This window comes from Colias croceus, chromosome 6 (assembly GCF_905220415.1).
Source record: "Colias croceus chromosome 6, ilColCroc2.1".
Lineage (NCBI taxonomy): Eukaryota > Metazoa > Arthropoda > Insecta > Lepidoptera > Pieridae > Colias > Colias croceus.
The window spans coordinates 2,124,967-2,141,259 of record NC_059542.1 but is presented as its reverse complement, the minus strand read 5'-3'; the positions used below and the strand labels follow the sequence as shown (position 1 = coordinate 2,141,259).

General features: G+C 31.4%; 1 protein-coding gene across 2 annotated transcripts in view; it reads left to right on the top strand.

Annotated features, from left to right (window-relative positions):
- LOC123692883 (rho GTPase-activating protein gacK) overlaps positions 1-16,293 on the top strand; it is a 149,323-nt gene that overhangs the window by 26,230 nt on the left and 106,800 nt on the right. For both annotated transcript variants that reach the window (XM_045637721.1, XM_045637720.1), the window contains exon 2: positions 14,514-14,669. In XM_045637721.1, the coding sequence (XP_045493677.1) occupies positions 14,538-14,669 (132 nt within the window). In that variant the 5' untranslated portion in view covers positions 14,514-14,537. The remainder of the gene's footprint in view (positions 1-14,513; positions 14,670-16,293) is intronic.

The following is a 16,293-nucleotide window of genomic DNA, read 5'->3' as shown; positions in this document are numbered from 1 at the left end:
GTGTTTTAAATGTAACGGAGAATACTTTAAAAAGTAGTAAATATAATATAAGACAAATAAATTGTTTTATATATTAGTTACGCAAAACTTTCAGTGTGGCCCACGTATTACGCAATTGATCAACGCTTATAGGTAATGAATAAATGAATAATTTATCAGTTTTGTTCAGTGAATATCAATGTTATTTATCTAAATGGCTTGAATGTAGCGCAAAATTGTCATTCACGGTTGTGTAGGTTTGGTCGTTGCACTTGTATATTTATACCCGATAAAACGAGCAGTCAACATATTTCATTCAATGCAAACTAAAAACATTCAAACATTATGCCAAGTTGTTTACGGTAGTGTTAATATAGCATTAACAACTTAAGGTGATATGAATAAAATGTAAACTAAAAGAAACCAAAATTTATGTATTTCAATTTTAAATGCCTTTAGTTTTTTTCGATCTAACTTCAGCCCTATAAATAAGTACGGATAACATTCGAAAATTCCTGCAAAGCCACATTTATATAGCACATGTAATTTCCAGGAATTTCTCTGGAGACGGCAGACGGTGCCCTAAGATAAAATTTAGGTGTCTGGTAGTTTAAATTCAATACAGATGCAGAGTGCATTCGAGACTCAGTCCCTTAATACGGGGAGCTTTAACGGGGCAATATCGCAGCGTCCGTGCGGTATAAATGTACCTACCGAATGCAATAGGGCTACCACTTAAAACCTAGTAGCGGCTCTGAAAGGTTTATTTTAGTCTGAGTTGTTCTTAAAAGATCGTTTTGAGAGCTTTTCCTTCGTTTGTTTTTTACGAGCTTTCTGCACGTGCGCTAATCTTTAATGTAGTCCAAATGGATTTTTGTTTTTCAACCGAAGTATCTATAAACAACAGAGTTTTTCGATGATGATGATGATGCTGAACGCTTCATTTATTTTCTTTAAGACCTTCAAGGGGTTTAACATTCAAGAGCATTTCATATTTCAGTATAAACCCATATAAAGCTTTTTGAGTGGCCGAAAAACGGCACCTTAAAGGGGAACCTGAATTGTCCTTTAATCCCCGGGGTGTTCCACAATTGTGAACCGGCGACCCTATTCCGCGGGTGTGTGCGTGCAGACGCGTGCTAGCTCGATCGATAGCTCCGTCTGCAGGCCTGCAGTGCGGCCTGACCTTGTGTATGCTCTCATTAGTTGGAGCCTTGAAATTGGACGGAAAAAGTTGGCGGTACACTTTTTTGGGCGTAATAGCAATTCGATTAGGCTCGATGGTTTGTCGTTTTGATTGGGCAATCAATTTGTTTTTGGTTTGTTTTGGATATTGTTTGTGTCAAATGCCTTCTTAGAGAATATGTATTGCCCAGTTTCTTAGAATTTTTAGAATAAAAAAAATATATATAAAAAATACGTACTTATCACTTTTTGTCGCAATGCGCAATAAGCATTAAAATAAAGCACGGTAATTAATATAAATAAGAAGTAGGTACATAAAGCCTAATTAGGTTATTTTTGTTTCCATGTGGAAAAGAATAATATAAATTATGATAATTATGTATAATAAAGGTCAAAGGATATTTGGCGTATGATATAAAAATAAATAATTAATGTCTTCCTTCTGCTAATATGTTGTAGCTCTGACCGTGACCTTCATTTATTATGAACTACTTTAATACGAAAACAAACGTAATAAATACTTAAATAATTCAAAATCAAAGAAATAATCAGTAAGTATGTGATTAAATGCCTGTGGCACTTTTACCATGTATAACATTTGGAATAATCAGAACGTTCATTATTGTCAAGTAGGCTTTCACTTTTTGTTTCAAGATAACGTTGTGTGAAAACAAACCCCCTATATATTTATAACATAGTCTCCAAAATCTCATCTTAATTTTTTTTTGCCAGTAAAAATAAACACGTAATGAAAACAATAAATCAATGCAAAACGATTCATACATGGATACGATCTTATAAACAATAATATAATTACATATTCTTCCATATGTAACATGTGTAACTGTAATAATTATACTACCGCGTGTGTTACAAGTAAAAAATTCGCGAATCGCGTCGTAAAATGTGCGGAAGCTTACCAAATAATTTACTTTACCAATTAAATATTGAGTAACTACCTATATTTGTAATAAAGTGAAAATCCTAGGCATAGCAGTGACATAACAGCTTGGCTTCTTGCCACGGACTGATGGATGACTTGAATTACTATACATATCTATTACTATACATTGACATGATGGTTTTGCTTATGAATGGAATCTATGATATATAAAAAAGCTAGATACGTTACCCGCTCTCTATTTTGGCAAGAAAAAACTCAGCTAAGTGCCCGAGTTTCACTTAGTCACGCACCATTCAGCGTCGTGGCTGGACGTTCTTTTTATATTTTAATCGGCAGTTGTTATTACGAAGTACATGAGTGAGACATGTATTATGTCTCGTGCGTGAGAGTGAAAGAGAGAAAAACTGTATTGGTGATAATGCGTTAGTAAGTAGGTATGTATTAATTACGCTGTTTTTAGTGCAATGATGTTGGCGTATGCCGCGTCTACTAGTATAATAGGTCATTGAATGGAATAGTAAGAATATAAATAGATCGACCGCCCTCAATTTGCGATGGTTACAAAAAATAAATTGACTCGGTGTTATATTGTAAGTTTATTAGGCTTTAGAAATTACTCTGTAAAATATAGTTACCTCAATTTTGGCACGCTGTTATAAAAATTGTTAATGTTTTGCCTTTTATTAAATTAAAAGGCAGAGAAAAGACGATGGATTATTAAAAATATTAAATCAACTGACTATTATTTATTTAAACTCTATACAATTAAAATTAAGACAATTAAAAATGTAAAAATAACTTGGTAAAATTACTTTATAATTAAAAAAATGTAGGTCGGAATTCGGAAGACATAAATATGTCAACAAAATAATAAAAAGAATGTGTGTGTTTGTTTCCGTTTATTATTTAGGCCAATATGCAAATATTATGTGGACAAAGGCTGGTTCCACAATGGAGGCCACGTACACGGGAAATGCCATCCTAGCAGACAGGAAGTGGCTAGAAAAAACCTTATCTTAGATTGCTGGTTGGTTATTGGGTCGAAAGAAATGTGTGTTACTGAATAATAGAGTTTATTGACGAGTTTCTGAATCATCATAATATACGTCTGCTACTTGCAACTTCTTGTAATTTTTGTTATGAATTCTTGATGTCGTTTTCAGTACATGTACGGTAGAGTCGTGGATGAAATTAAATCTTTGCAATATTTTAATGCATTCATTTAAAATGGACAAATTTAAACAGGTGTTATGATATTCCTCAGCCTTAAGAACCCACGTATTTCCTACCACTCAAGATAATTGTAAAAAACAACATTGACAAGTGTGTTTATGTAAAACAATGGATCGGTCGCGCTTCGCTGGCTTCGATTACGCGACCTTGGCGACAGTTTCCGCCGTGACTCATGCGACATTTGAGCGCTGATCTGCGCTTAGCTTTATGTTAATTAAACATGTTGTTAAAAAATGTACTGTGCTTTTCTTAGAATTTGTTTTACTTGTAATACTGGTTTAAGTTAAGAAGTTTATCGTTTTGAGAATAAAGTAGCTACTTCTGATTATAAATATGCCTTCTTTGGTACGGAGTTTTTCGCACGCATGGGTAGGTTTTGGAGGCTATTTTGTCTCGGTGTCATCGGTAAAAATATGTAGGTACGATACAAGAATGACAAATACGCACAGATTATTAATTACATTATCAATTACCATTATAATATAGAAACTTATCGTCAGAGATAGTCCAAGTTCAAGATACAATATTCTTAAAACCTTTTATTTATATTTAATATAAGATTATATACTTTTAGCTTGTATACTTTTAGCCAAGACTAGAATAAGTCATTGTTATTGCCATGCTCTTATTATTTCAGCAGAGTCTATTGTATTAAGTTGCAATCAAGTTTGATACAATTAATAAACAATATTTCAATAAATTGAGGCTTTCTCATAAATATACGGCTTTTATTGTTTAATCCTGAGATAGAAAATTTCTTTATAATTTGTAACTTATTCTCGAGGCATTAACATATATTTTACATTGCGTTGGTTTATTGGTAGAGCTATTAATATAAATTAAATAAGTTATGTATTAGAGCTTACAGATATTATCTTGAATTTGGCCCAAGGGTAATTGTGAACGCATTTGTATTGCTTTTATTTGTATCATTTATTATCATACTACTTTCAGCAGTGTAGCTATACAAAATGAAATGAAACAATATTTGTTTGTAGATAGGTTCGTATTTATAAAAGAAACTAAATTGTGTTATAAGTATGTTGTAGTTTAGTATTGTGATTGCACTTTTATATAGTTACTAAATGTTTAGCATAAGCAATCGTTCCTATTTGATGATAAGACGGACAATATTTGAGATCTTGAAATTATTTCTAGTACAGCGGGCACTTGGTGATAATGAATTGATAATCTTCTTTATGTATTGCTAAAAATTATAATAACTTACTTTAAGGTTTTTTATTGGAATATAATTTTGCAACTGATTGATACCTAGTGTTTGTGTTATCTGAAATCTCATGTGTTTCTAAATAGATGTCCTAACTAAGATAGATTATGTGGATTTAATAATTAATGATCGGCACTTTATAAGTTTTCGCAATTGATTTCAATGAATCATGTGTTATTTGAATTGAATGAGCGTGTATTAATTTCTAATTAGTTGCGTATTTTCCACTAGAAGTTGTTTATATATTACCTATGTATTCAATGTATTCAATAATAATAATGTATTAATGAATTATTAATTAATTTACTCTGTTACAAGTGAGAATAGTCTTTATTTAGACTACAATTAATGTCGTTGAAAGTCATAAACAAATATACTAACAGCAATTTTTCGATGGGTTTTATTTCAACAGGCATTTAGGTTTATCACTAGAGTCTAGGTTGATAACTTAGACTAATCTGATATTAACTTTTTTTAGGTTAAATTCTTTGTTACCCAAAAATGCAACCAATTGTTATAGAAGCCACATATATTTGGATTCTTATGACTATAACAGCATATCTGTGTCTTGTATAATATATGCACCGACCTACTTCATTTAAACTTATCTTTTTCATATTTCTCCTTTGTGTAGATATCTATAGTAACGCCATTCAAGCAGTTCATTTAGGTCACCCATTTCACTCATTGTTTTAAAAGTGGAACTTGCGCTGCATAATAATACTATTTTCTTTAAGATTAGTTTTTAACGGTTATTTATTTATTTATTTATAAATACTTTATTGCACTTAAAGATAACAAAACACTTAAATATAACTTACACTAAGTACAATTGCGGTTAACGGATAATTCGAGACAATTAGCGTTGTTAGGCCGTAGAATAATACCTAATCGTAATTTCTTTAGCATACAGTAAATTTAAACAATTCAAACTTTACAGTAATTTTAATAAATCATTCGGTTATTAAATTTTATAAGACTAGCGGTCCACCCCGGCTTCACCCTTGGTACATTTAAACTACTTATAAGCACTCAGGTATTACGAACATATGCAACTACAAAATAATTTTTGAAATCGCGTTCAAACAAACAAACTCTTGAGCTCTATCTCTTCTCTACTAGAAGAAGAATACGGTTTATAGTACGTATATATAGTTTACTAGCTTTCCGCCCCTGCCTTCGCCTGCTTTGTCCAATACCTAATAAATTATATACTATCTACTATAAACCGCATCAAAATCCGTTGCGTAGTTTTGAATATTTAAACGTACATAGGATATATGTACAGAGAATGCGACTTTGTTTTATTCTATGTAGTGATATTACAGTAGGTATACAATATACATATAATATTTAGATTTGAAACGCGACACTTTCCAGACAAACTAGCCATTTGTTTTAACCAACTCTGGCCAAACGGTCCGCAAAAACTGCAATAGGCAATTCGTTGCGCAGAATTATTGTTGCCCTGAGATAGTGCCTTGCCAATTCCTAAATTGCATTGTTCCCGGGATTATCGTTTTGCTAAACGTTTATTATCATGCAGATAACATCTTATAAAAAATGTTAGATAAAATGCAGCCACGAGTTACCTATGTTAGTGACGTAAAATGGTTATTTTTTAAAATAATTAATTTTTTCTTATAGCTAAATACAATGTCAGGAAAATAAACATGACTAAGGAGTGTTTTATTATTTTAATGGCTAAAGAATTCAGAATAAATTAATTGATAATTAATTCATTGTTAATGCTCATAATCACCGTTTAATTGCAATTATTTTAAGGTCAATTACGTATATAATTTGGAAGTTTTTATTAAAGCGAATTGCGTAGATCACTTTACCTAAAATTCTTCTCAGATACCTATCTATAGAAGAGCCTATAAAGAATTTAATAAAAAGAAATGCAACGCCAGCAATGCAGTAAAACTATTTCATGTTGATATGCTAAATACGGACTTAATTCGTTTAATTTAAGGCTATTTTCGTATAGACGATATGTAATATGAAGTGAAGCTGGAATTCGCTTATTTTCGCCGAGGGGTGAAAACTGCGACGCTGTTATCACAATCCCATATGAATATTATTTGATGCTTTAGCTCTTTCAAATATTACACTTATTTTGAACTTAGAATATTTCTCGAAAGAAAAAAGAAAAAAAATAATTGTCTGTGGAACGCGCGGAAATTAAGACTACGTACGAATAACTATAAAAGAGACAAAATTATAACTCTAAATAAAAATTTGTCTTCTAGATACAAAGGTTAAGTATATAGGTAACAAAATAACGAATCAATTGTGATTGCACACTTCACATTACCAAAGGCCACCAACGAAGCCAATTTTCATTCTACAGTTACAATGTGACCTGCTTAACCTCATGTCAGGTTACGACTTCCGAACAATATATGATTTTGCATGCAAATATCACCGTTAGTTTTTATCCAAACTCACGCGGAACTACTGTAAATATTTTAGAGCCACCTTTATATGTTTATCTATCTTCAGTATACATTATGAATAACAATTGAATAATAAATATATGTATAAAAAATAATTTCAAAGGCTCTAAGTGGTCCACGATTACAACATAAACAAAATCAACATTCAAGTGTTTAGTGATTCCTATTATTACGTATTATAGTTTACAGTATTATTTCATAAAGGAACGGTTACACGATGTATCGGAAATGCATTCGAACGTGTGAATACATTAAAACGATTGAACTGTAAGACAAAAATTAATTTATTATGGTAACCCCAATTCAGGCCGATAAAGACAAAACGCGTAACTTCCTCTTGCGTGCCTTGAGAACGGTTATTGCGTACAATGATAGGAAGTAGATCATATATCACGATAATTAAAAGTTCTTGAAAAATTATATACGTTTTTGGGTTAGTGCAAATGCATCCTTTTTGGATAAAAGTAGAGGTTAATGATTTTGGTCTCGATTTAATTAAATAATTGAGCAATGACAATGTTTCTTTTAAAGGTCAAGAAAGTAGGTTTTTCTTATTGCGAAAGCAAGCAGTTATATTTATTTCAGTTATATAAATTATATTTAATATAAAAATTTAGAAATAAACTGTTCGGAATCCCAGCTACCGGACTTTATTTAAATATCTCAATGTTTTTACCAGAATGTGTTTGAAATCTAAACGTTTTTTATAGCAAATTTATATTTCGCAATTTTCATTGTTTAAGGAACGCAACCAATATATTTAGCAACATCTGCAAGACTATTGCAATTTTTTTATCTCGACACTGATAAAAATCTCTCAAATAAGTTTACGGTTGTTTTTTGTGGATCACAATAGAATAGTTTCCTATATATAAATATCGTCCAATTATTTTGAAACATTCATAACGGGTATCTAGAGTTTATGCTCGAATTATTCCTTAACTTTTTTCACGTTTTTGTATTCTTTGTTCATGTTCGCAAGGTTGATAATTTACTTATTTATTAGCAGATGGATATTGACTTGAGATTTAGACACTTAATGGTCATATTTTGGTCTATTAATAGAACAAAGACAAATTATTAGTATTAGTATAGTATATATAGAATTTGTCGTGTATATTTTATGATTTTGACCTCATAATTCATCAATGATTCCTTACAATAATAATATAGCCTTAACAAATGGAGTTTCACTATGGCCTTATCTTCAATGTAGGTTCACAGCATGGTAAACTTTCGCTGACAGCCCGTAACAGATTCGCGGAAACATTACAATCGAGTACCGTGAACTATTGTTGACTTGTGCACTATATTTATAAAGAAATGTCTTGTGAACTTTAATACCACCAAGAGTTAATCAGTGAGCTCTGAATCGTAGGTTTTATTAAGCTATAGCAAATACGGTATTAATTGTTTGACAGATAAACATTATGTTGTCTCATAAAGTTAGTTTAATACTTATTTACCTGATGATTATTAAAATGGTCTTTCTAGTATTGAAAGTGGGAAATGTTTTATTATACGTAAGTATAACAAAAGGACGTAGGTCATACCGGCGGAGAGAAATTATGATTGCTTCTCGGAAGATTGATTCAGCTATACTTAGTGTCCCATTTCCTATGTGTGGGAAGCTGGACGCTCCTATTATTGCAGTATTCATAACATAATGTATTAAAAGAAGACAACGATGGTTCCTTAGTCCCTTAGTTCCTTATATTATAAGGGGTTTCTTTATATAAAAGAATGCTCAATCCCGATTTTTAGAGTTGTTAAATTTTCGCAATAAGTAGCTGATGGACTTATGTGTTACGGAGCTTGACGGGACGCTGATTTATTTCATCTCGTGCTTCGTCCTGAACAAAAAGTTTCGAAAACGTTTAATTAACTACACATATCCTCAGTTGCTATTGTTTTAAGTAGCGCACCTTTTTAAATGAAACCGTACGCTCAACTATTTTGTATTGTGCAAGCATCTTTTATCAAGGGAATTCTATGTTTAGTAATCCCACTTGTAGGCCACACTCGTTACCTAGTTTCTAGACAAGAACTTTCCTCAGTTTTTGCCTACAACATAAAGTTATATGGTGAAAGTAACCTTGAATGAAAGTTTATGAAGATTGATGTTTATACGTAATATTAGATGTTCACTTGTTAGCTGTAAAGTAAATAAAGCATGGCCAATTTATTAAGGGATTAAATATCGTAAGCACGTCATTATTCTGAAGATTGAAAGTTACGATGGACTATGTAGGTATTAATTATCTTTATCGATAAACACTTTTACAATCTATTGTGTAAAAGATCCGAATATGATTGACCTTTATCCACCTCATCATCAGGTTAGTGGTCAGTATAAAATATATTGCGCGTGGGTTGAGTAGAAATTTAATTTCGTGTAATAGGTAATCCTAGATTTCGGTCAGAATAAAGATGAAAGGTGTGCTATATGATTTATTTTTAAGCTTTCCTTTTTTCATCTTTTACGTCCGGTACCAACTCTAAATAAGTATGTTATTAAGAGTTGGTACCGGGCGCAGGGCACTTATTTATATTATGTACCTATTTCTTTAAATAATAAATAACGTTATATCTTAGCCTACTTTTGCGTTAAAAGTATAAGTTGTACATAAACAGGGTCACGGTAAAGAGCTGAATGACATAAAATAATTAAAGTTAACAGCTATTAAGTCGACAATTTATGACGATTTGATTCGATAATGTGGAATAATTGAGATTTTATGAATATAATTAAGGTTTAAGGCGATTAGAAAATATTTTATTCACGGACTTATATCTATCGTGTTTTACCGTGAATATTACATTGAATGTCAGAATTATTTTAAAACCCGTACCAGCAAATGCTACGTGGCTTATTTTACGATAAAATATTTATTTATTACGTAGTTGTGTATTAAATTTATTTCTATAATCGTATGTAAAAAGGTACCGATAAAATACTTCAACTACGATAAAGGCCTACAATGAAACAAGGTAAAGTTGAATGTACAATGAGCAGATTTTATTTCCAATTATGCCAGTAGGAGCTACCAACATCATGGCACGGGTTTTTTCTACCAACGTTGGAGAGCTAATCTAGCCAACCTTTCTATAAAAATTAAACGTGAGACAAAACACTTTCATTTTAACAAGCGTATCGGCAAACAAACAGGCGTTTCCTGTAAAGACGTTACAGATGGTGATGTAAAAACATTACATTCGTGATGGTTATACAACACCGGTTGATGCCGTTATAATGACCGACAATAGAGCTAGTGTGGCACGGCCTTAATTCCCAAAATGGTGCTGTAATTTTTGATAACCAAAAACACGCGATGGCGTGTGTGAAATTAATATAACGGGTTGTGACCATTGCCTGGCCCACTGTGGGCTTCCACTTGAGTTTTGGCAGAGTCTATGCAAATACATGATAGTTATATTAATCGATTGCTTTTAATTGATGGACAAACGAGGTTCGAGTCGAGGCTTTTCATAACTGATTTTGGAGATTTATTTTTTGGCAACTCATGTTATGCTATTGCGATATAATATCTGATAGAGTTCAGATTAAAGCTCTATATAAGATTATAAACATCTGAAAAGTCATCAAAGTAACTAATGTAAAATAATTCTGATTTCTGGTATGGCAGACGACACATCTGTCTATTATTCTTTGGATTGATTAAGTTCTTTTGAGACTCGAATTTTATGGCTTTGGGATGGAACGAACGTCTTGCCAATTTCATTGTTAGAAAATCTGTAATATCTTCTTTGTGATTTCCGATTTATTTGAATTTCATATCCATAAAAACAATTGGATATTGTTTAATTACATTTCTTTTGAAATCATTTAAATCGATATTAATAAAGTTAATAAGACAACTGGTGCTATAAAAAGTATAATTTGAATAAAATGTGGTTATTGAGCTATGTAGGTAGGTACTAGGAATAATACAACAATTGCTAATATAAAACGAGTTTACAAAGTAGTTTGCTTCGTGCTTATATGCATGCACAATAATAATAAATAATTTTATATTAATACTAAGTATCAGGAAATATTTTAAATACCTAATATAGACAATTTAATACTGAATAATGCAATATTAGGTTTATCTACTTAATTGATAGGTAAGTGTTTAATTCTTCCGCATTATTTCTGTATTTTGTAATTAGTTTGAAATCCCTTAAAGGTATTTTCTTTGCGTGTGTTAAAATGAATTATATATATTTACCGCTAATTGAAAAAAAATATCGCATAGAATCGCCATTTACGCAACAGTTATATTTAGTATTTACTATGTGTTTATCAAGGTTTACAATTGCAACATGTATTTCCTTAAGTTAAATGACAAATTCTGAATATATCTCTAATTGAAGCACATTCTCTGGGAGCCGAGTAAATCAACAAACATTACATAACATCAAACGGCATTGTGCTAAGTTGGCGCGTTCACTAGTTAACCCTCTCCACGGTCTTGCATAGCTTTTGATAAAATACTGCATGCAAATGTAGGATCTATTCCAAAAAACATTAGGTGTAAATTGGATCAAATATAAATAAACAACGAAACACTAGGTGCAGTAAAGTTTCCGATTATGGAAATGAGTATAAAAGCTGTTACCAGAGACACTTGGAATTATGTCTCTTTATATAATTATTCAAGCTTCCGCTACAATTCTTAATATAAATACAATTTAATTGCCATATTTGGCATTATTGGTATTAGTTTACGCTAAATCGTTTCCTTGTTAGGTTGCTAATTACACACAAAATATTGCTAAATATCTTTCTATGGTTATTCTGTTAAGTAGATCGATCGATGCTTTGCTACTGTTTAAACAATTAGCCTTTCCATCGGTTTATATCGTTTGTAGGGGCGTAGTAAATTAATTACTAGATTTTATGATAGATTCTGTTAACTATAACTTTTTATATGAATTGATAGAAAACTTGTTGAAACATAAAATAACTGTTACACTGTAAATTATCTCGTAAATCAAAAACGTTTTACCATAAAACTACAATAGTAGGTGAAGCGTGGGTTCAAAACCCACATTTATTTTTATAATTTCTTATTTTAGTAATAAAAAATGAAAACATATTGTTATTTGATTATTGCAATTCGCATGCAATCATAAAATGCAGGCAATCAATAGTGTTGTGTTGTTATTACGATTCTAATTACATTAAAATAATGAAAACATACTTTAAATCTAAGTTAATTAATGTCAAATAATAAACATATTTATTTATAACATCTTATTCTAATAGCATGAATTTCCTGCGCTTACTCTTATGTTAAAATATACGATTATTATATTAAAATAAACCGACAGATTTCAAATTTATGCTCGATTTTATACGTTAACGAGATCTTACAAATTCCACAAAGTGCCGCCAGCAATCTTTATCTTTATGGAGTCAATATTTCCATGAAATTTGACTGCTCTTTATGGCCTATTATTGAGTTAAAATGTAATTTTATGCAAATTATATGCGTGAAAGGACAAAGTAAAGTTATTGATGCTTTAGAAATTTTGCAGTTCAAGGGCTTTCGATATTTGTGTTGAAGCGACTCTACTATTAACATTATACATATTTAAAATAACTTTGAAAGTTTAGTATAATTAAATTTATTAAATAAAACATTTAATTACTTATTAAGTAGTTGGAAATAGTTCGTTTGTTATTTAGAAATAAAAATACGTGTGGCACTCGAGGACTGCCGCGGTAAAACTATTACATAGCTGTGCCGGTTGGAGTGGGGGGTGTTAGGTTATTTCGTTACGGAATTTTTACATTCGGTCGCCGCGCTCAAAGTCTGAGATAAAATCTATGCAATAGCTTAAAAAAACAAATACACAAGAAGATTCTAAGGCAAAAAAGCTGTATAACATCAAATGTTTTCAACGCTCAAGTCTAAAAACACAAGACAAATAGTCGAGTGTCACGTTTGCACCTTGCGTCTTGCACTCAGACAAGTGCCTCTAGAAGCAAGAACATTGCTTGTCTTGTGGAATCATTTGTTAGCTCTATTTTCAACGCCAAAACTAGCTACGTGCTTTGTGGAGGAAATAATTTTACAAACTTTTTTCTTGCAAGTTTTTGTGAGTTCTAATATTTTCGTAGGTAGCTATTTTGATCACCTATATTATATGATGTCTATTGAAAGACATAGTCAGCCAAGTCTTTTAAAATATTTTTTTCGATATACTTAGTACAATTGAACATAATTTTTAATCACTCATTAACTTAATAAACTGTTAGATTACATGTAACAATATTGTAATAATAAACTATTTACCCTTTATGTTTCATTTATTTTTAAATCGGAGAACACAAAATTCTCTTAAATATTTTCTATTGACGACGCGGTTGGCGCAGTGGTCTACTGAGCCGACGGTCCCGGGTTCGATCCCCGGTCAGGGCAAATATTTGTGTGATGAACTCAATTATTTGTTCTTGGGTCTGGGTGTTATTATCTATATATGTATTTATTAAATATTATATTTATCGTCGCCTAGTACCCACAACACAAGCTTTAATTGAGCTTACTGTGGGACTAGGTCGATTTGTGTAATAATGTCCTATAATATTTATTTATTTATTTCTCTGCCTATCGGGAAATACCTATGTATGGGTACTATAAATTTATGTCATAAAACGCATTTGATTCCTAAAATGTTTCCCCAAGGTCTCCTTAACATGAAATACGCTAATTGTCCAGAGTTCAATTGTAAAATCGTTCTATTTACAGTGCCATATCGATAGCCATGATTACAGATACGGCCCGTTTATTGCATAACACCATTATTGAATATTGTTCACTTTATGGAGTATTGTGACAAATGAAATAATAAATATACGCCTACATGGATGTAGGGATATCGGAGTTGGAAATCAACATTAGGGTTGGTGGTAATGTCTCCTTTTTGTTATGTAATATTCGTATTTACGTATCATTTAATTTAATGCAATATACAGTTAAATACTTATAACAGAGAAAGCAATAGCAAATTCTATAAAATATTACTATTCTTTTGATAATTTAACAGTCGTTTACTATATTGGTGTGATATAAATCGATGTATCAAATACAACAAATACAAATCAAACGACACTTTATTATACGCTACCATTTTTTCACAATTAATTATTTTATAAGTTTGTCACTTGTGCACTTAGAGAAACAAACTAATAAATACGAGAAAGTTCACACTGCAATATAGATTAAGGCTTCTATAATATGAATAATTGTAACTGCCACTGAAAATTAGAAGTAAAATGATTTTATATTCATTAATTATAATTTGGCTAGATATTAACTTCCCCTTTGCCAATAATTGAAGAAATTCAGAACTACACGCTTGCCCCGGTTGTATTTCATGTAAAATTTGAGGTAAAACGTACATACGAATACGAATGTAGTTAGGAGAGATGTGTGCATTTTTTATTCTCAGGGTATTTTATGTCATTAAAAATAAATTTGAATCATAATTAATGAAATAATCATTGTTACAGAGCATGCCGCCGCCCGTGTAAGGCATGAGCGGGCGCGGAGCGGGCGGGCAGCGCTGCCAGCTGATCTTGCAGCGTTGCCTTGCCATCCACCTCACCAAGCCGGGCAACGCGCCAGATGACTTCTGGATGTACGACTCTGGATATCTGCTGTTCCAGGTACAGTATTAAGTCATAAGCGGAAGCGACTTTATATTTTTAATAGCTTTCATGCAAGCAGCAACATATACGGCAACGTAATAAGATTATATACAAAAAATATTTTGTCCGGTTATTTTATTTACATACAAAGAAAGCACTATTACGAGTATTTTTACATTATAAGAACTGAAATGGCGCTGGTGAGACTAATGATAGTTTACGGAACTAGGTTTCGTGTTCATAACGTCGGATAATCTTCATCTAAGTATGTCCAAAACCGAAATGATACTCTACATATCTAACGTCGCTTTGCTAGCTAGCTTTTTGCTATGGATTATCTCGAATTTAAATGTTGAATAATAATCATATCTAAGACAAGCATTTGCGTGGTAGGATATAAATTTGTACCACGAAAAAACGAAAAAGAAGTAAGACAGAATAAAAAATATACCTACCTCGGTTAAGTCACCCTTGAAATCGTGACAGAGTTTTAACATAAGTATATCAAATAGTTATTAAATAAAGTCGTACAAAATCAAATGAGCTATAAAACAAAAATAGATGCAAAATAACAATAAATAATAGACTTATGAAATAGCATTTACACTGATTGATGATCGCAATACATCTGAAGTGATACTTGAACTCGATTGCACTACTATTAAAATCAATTAAAATGCATGCAAGAAATACATTGCGCTAGACCCTTATATGGGCTAAATATATCACGAGTGGATCGGCCTAGTTAATACTGAAATATACTCAAATTTACGTTGCGTAAGAGTTTTACATTTTGGTAAGACTCTAACTGTTTAATGTTACCAAAGTTTAAAAAAACAATATTTAGAACCCTGAAAAGTGACTCAATGGCATCGAATCAAAGTAATAACAAACAAGTTTCTATGTAAAATTCCTTGTAAAAATCAACATTGCAAATGTTTTTCTAAGAAAGTGTTTACTACTTTATGTAGCTCAGAATCCAAGAATAAGTTTAATATAGGTATATTTCATATAATTCAAAGTACGGAAAACTTACTCTTGTAAAATTTTCAAAGTAAATGAGAGGATGAAAGTAGCAGAAATGCTTTCCCTATATAATATTTACATTCAACAATTAATTAAATTTCGAACGTATTGTACGTGTGTTTGTAAATTAGTACATCTGTTATAAATTACACTATTAAATTAAGGGCATCGACGCAATTTGAGAGCGGCGGTCAGTCGCTACAATGTTTGCACATTTCAACACCTTCAACAATTAAATCAATTTTAACTTTAACGCATGGGAATTGGATTCAATTTCGAGTGTTATTCCTTTGAGGTTATTTGACTACTGTAGAATTGTCCATTGATCGAACATTAAAGGATACTGTTAAAGTTATACTGAGATTTAATATCGTTTGTATTTAATACGGTATTTAAGGTCATGTCGAAAGGATTACTGGCGCCATGCTCGTCATTGTGAATAAATTTTCTTACGTTAACCGGTCTAAATAATATTAAAATCTATTTTTTCCAATAATATTTTGAAAAATTATGCATGGACGTGATTTGCTCTACCACATTCACGCTTCACAAAGGGTTCTTTCTTTCCTTTATTTTAATTATTCATAAAGAATAGTTATTTATAATAAATATTTGA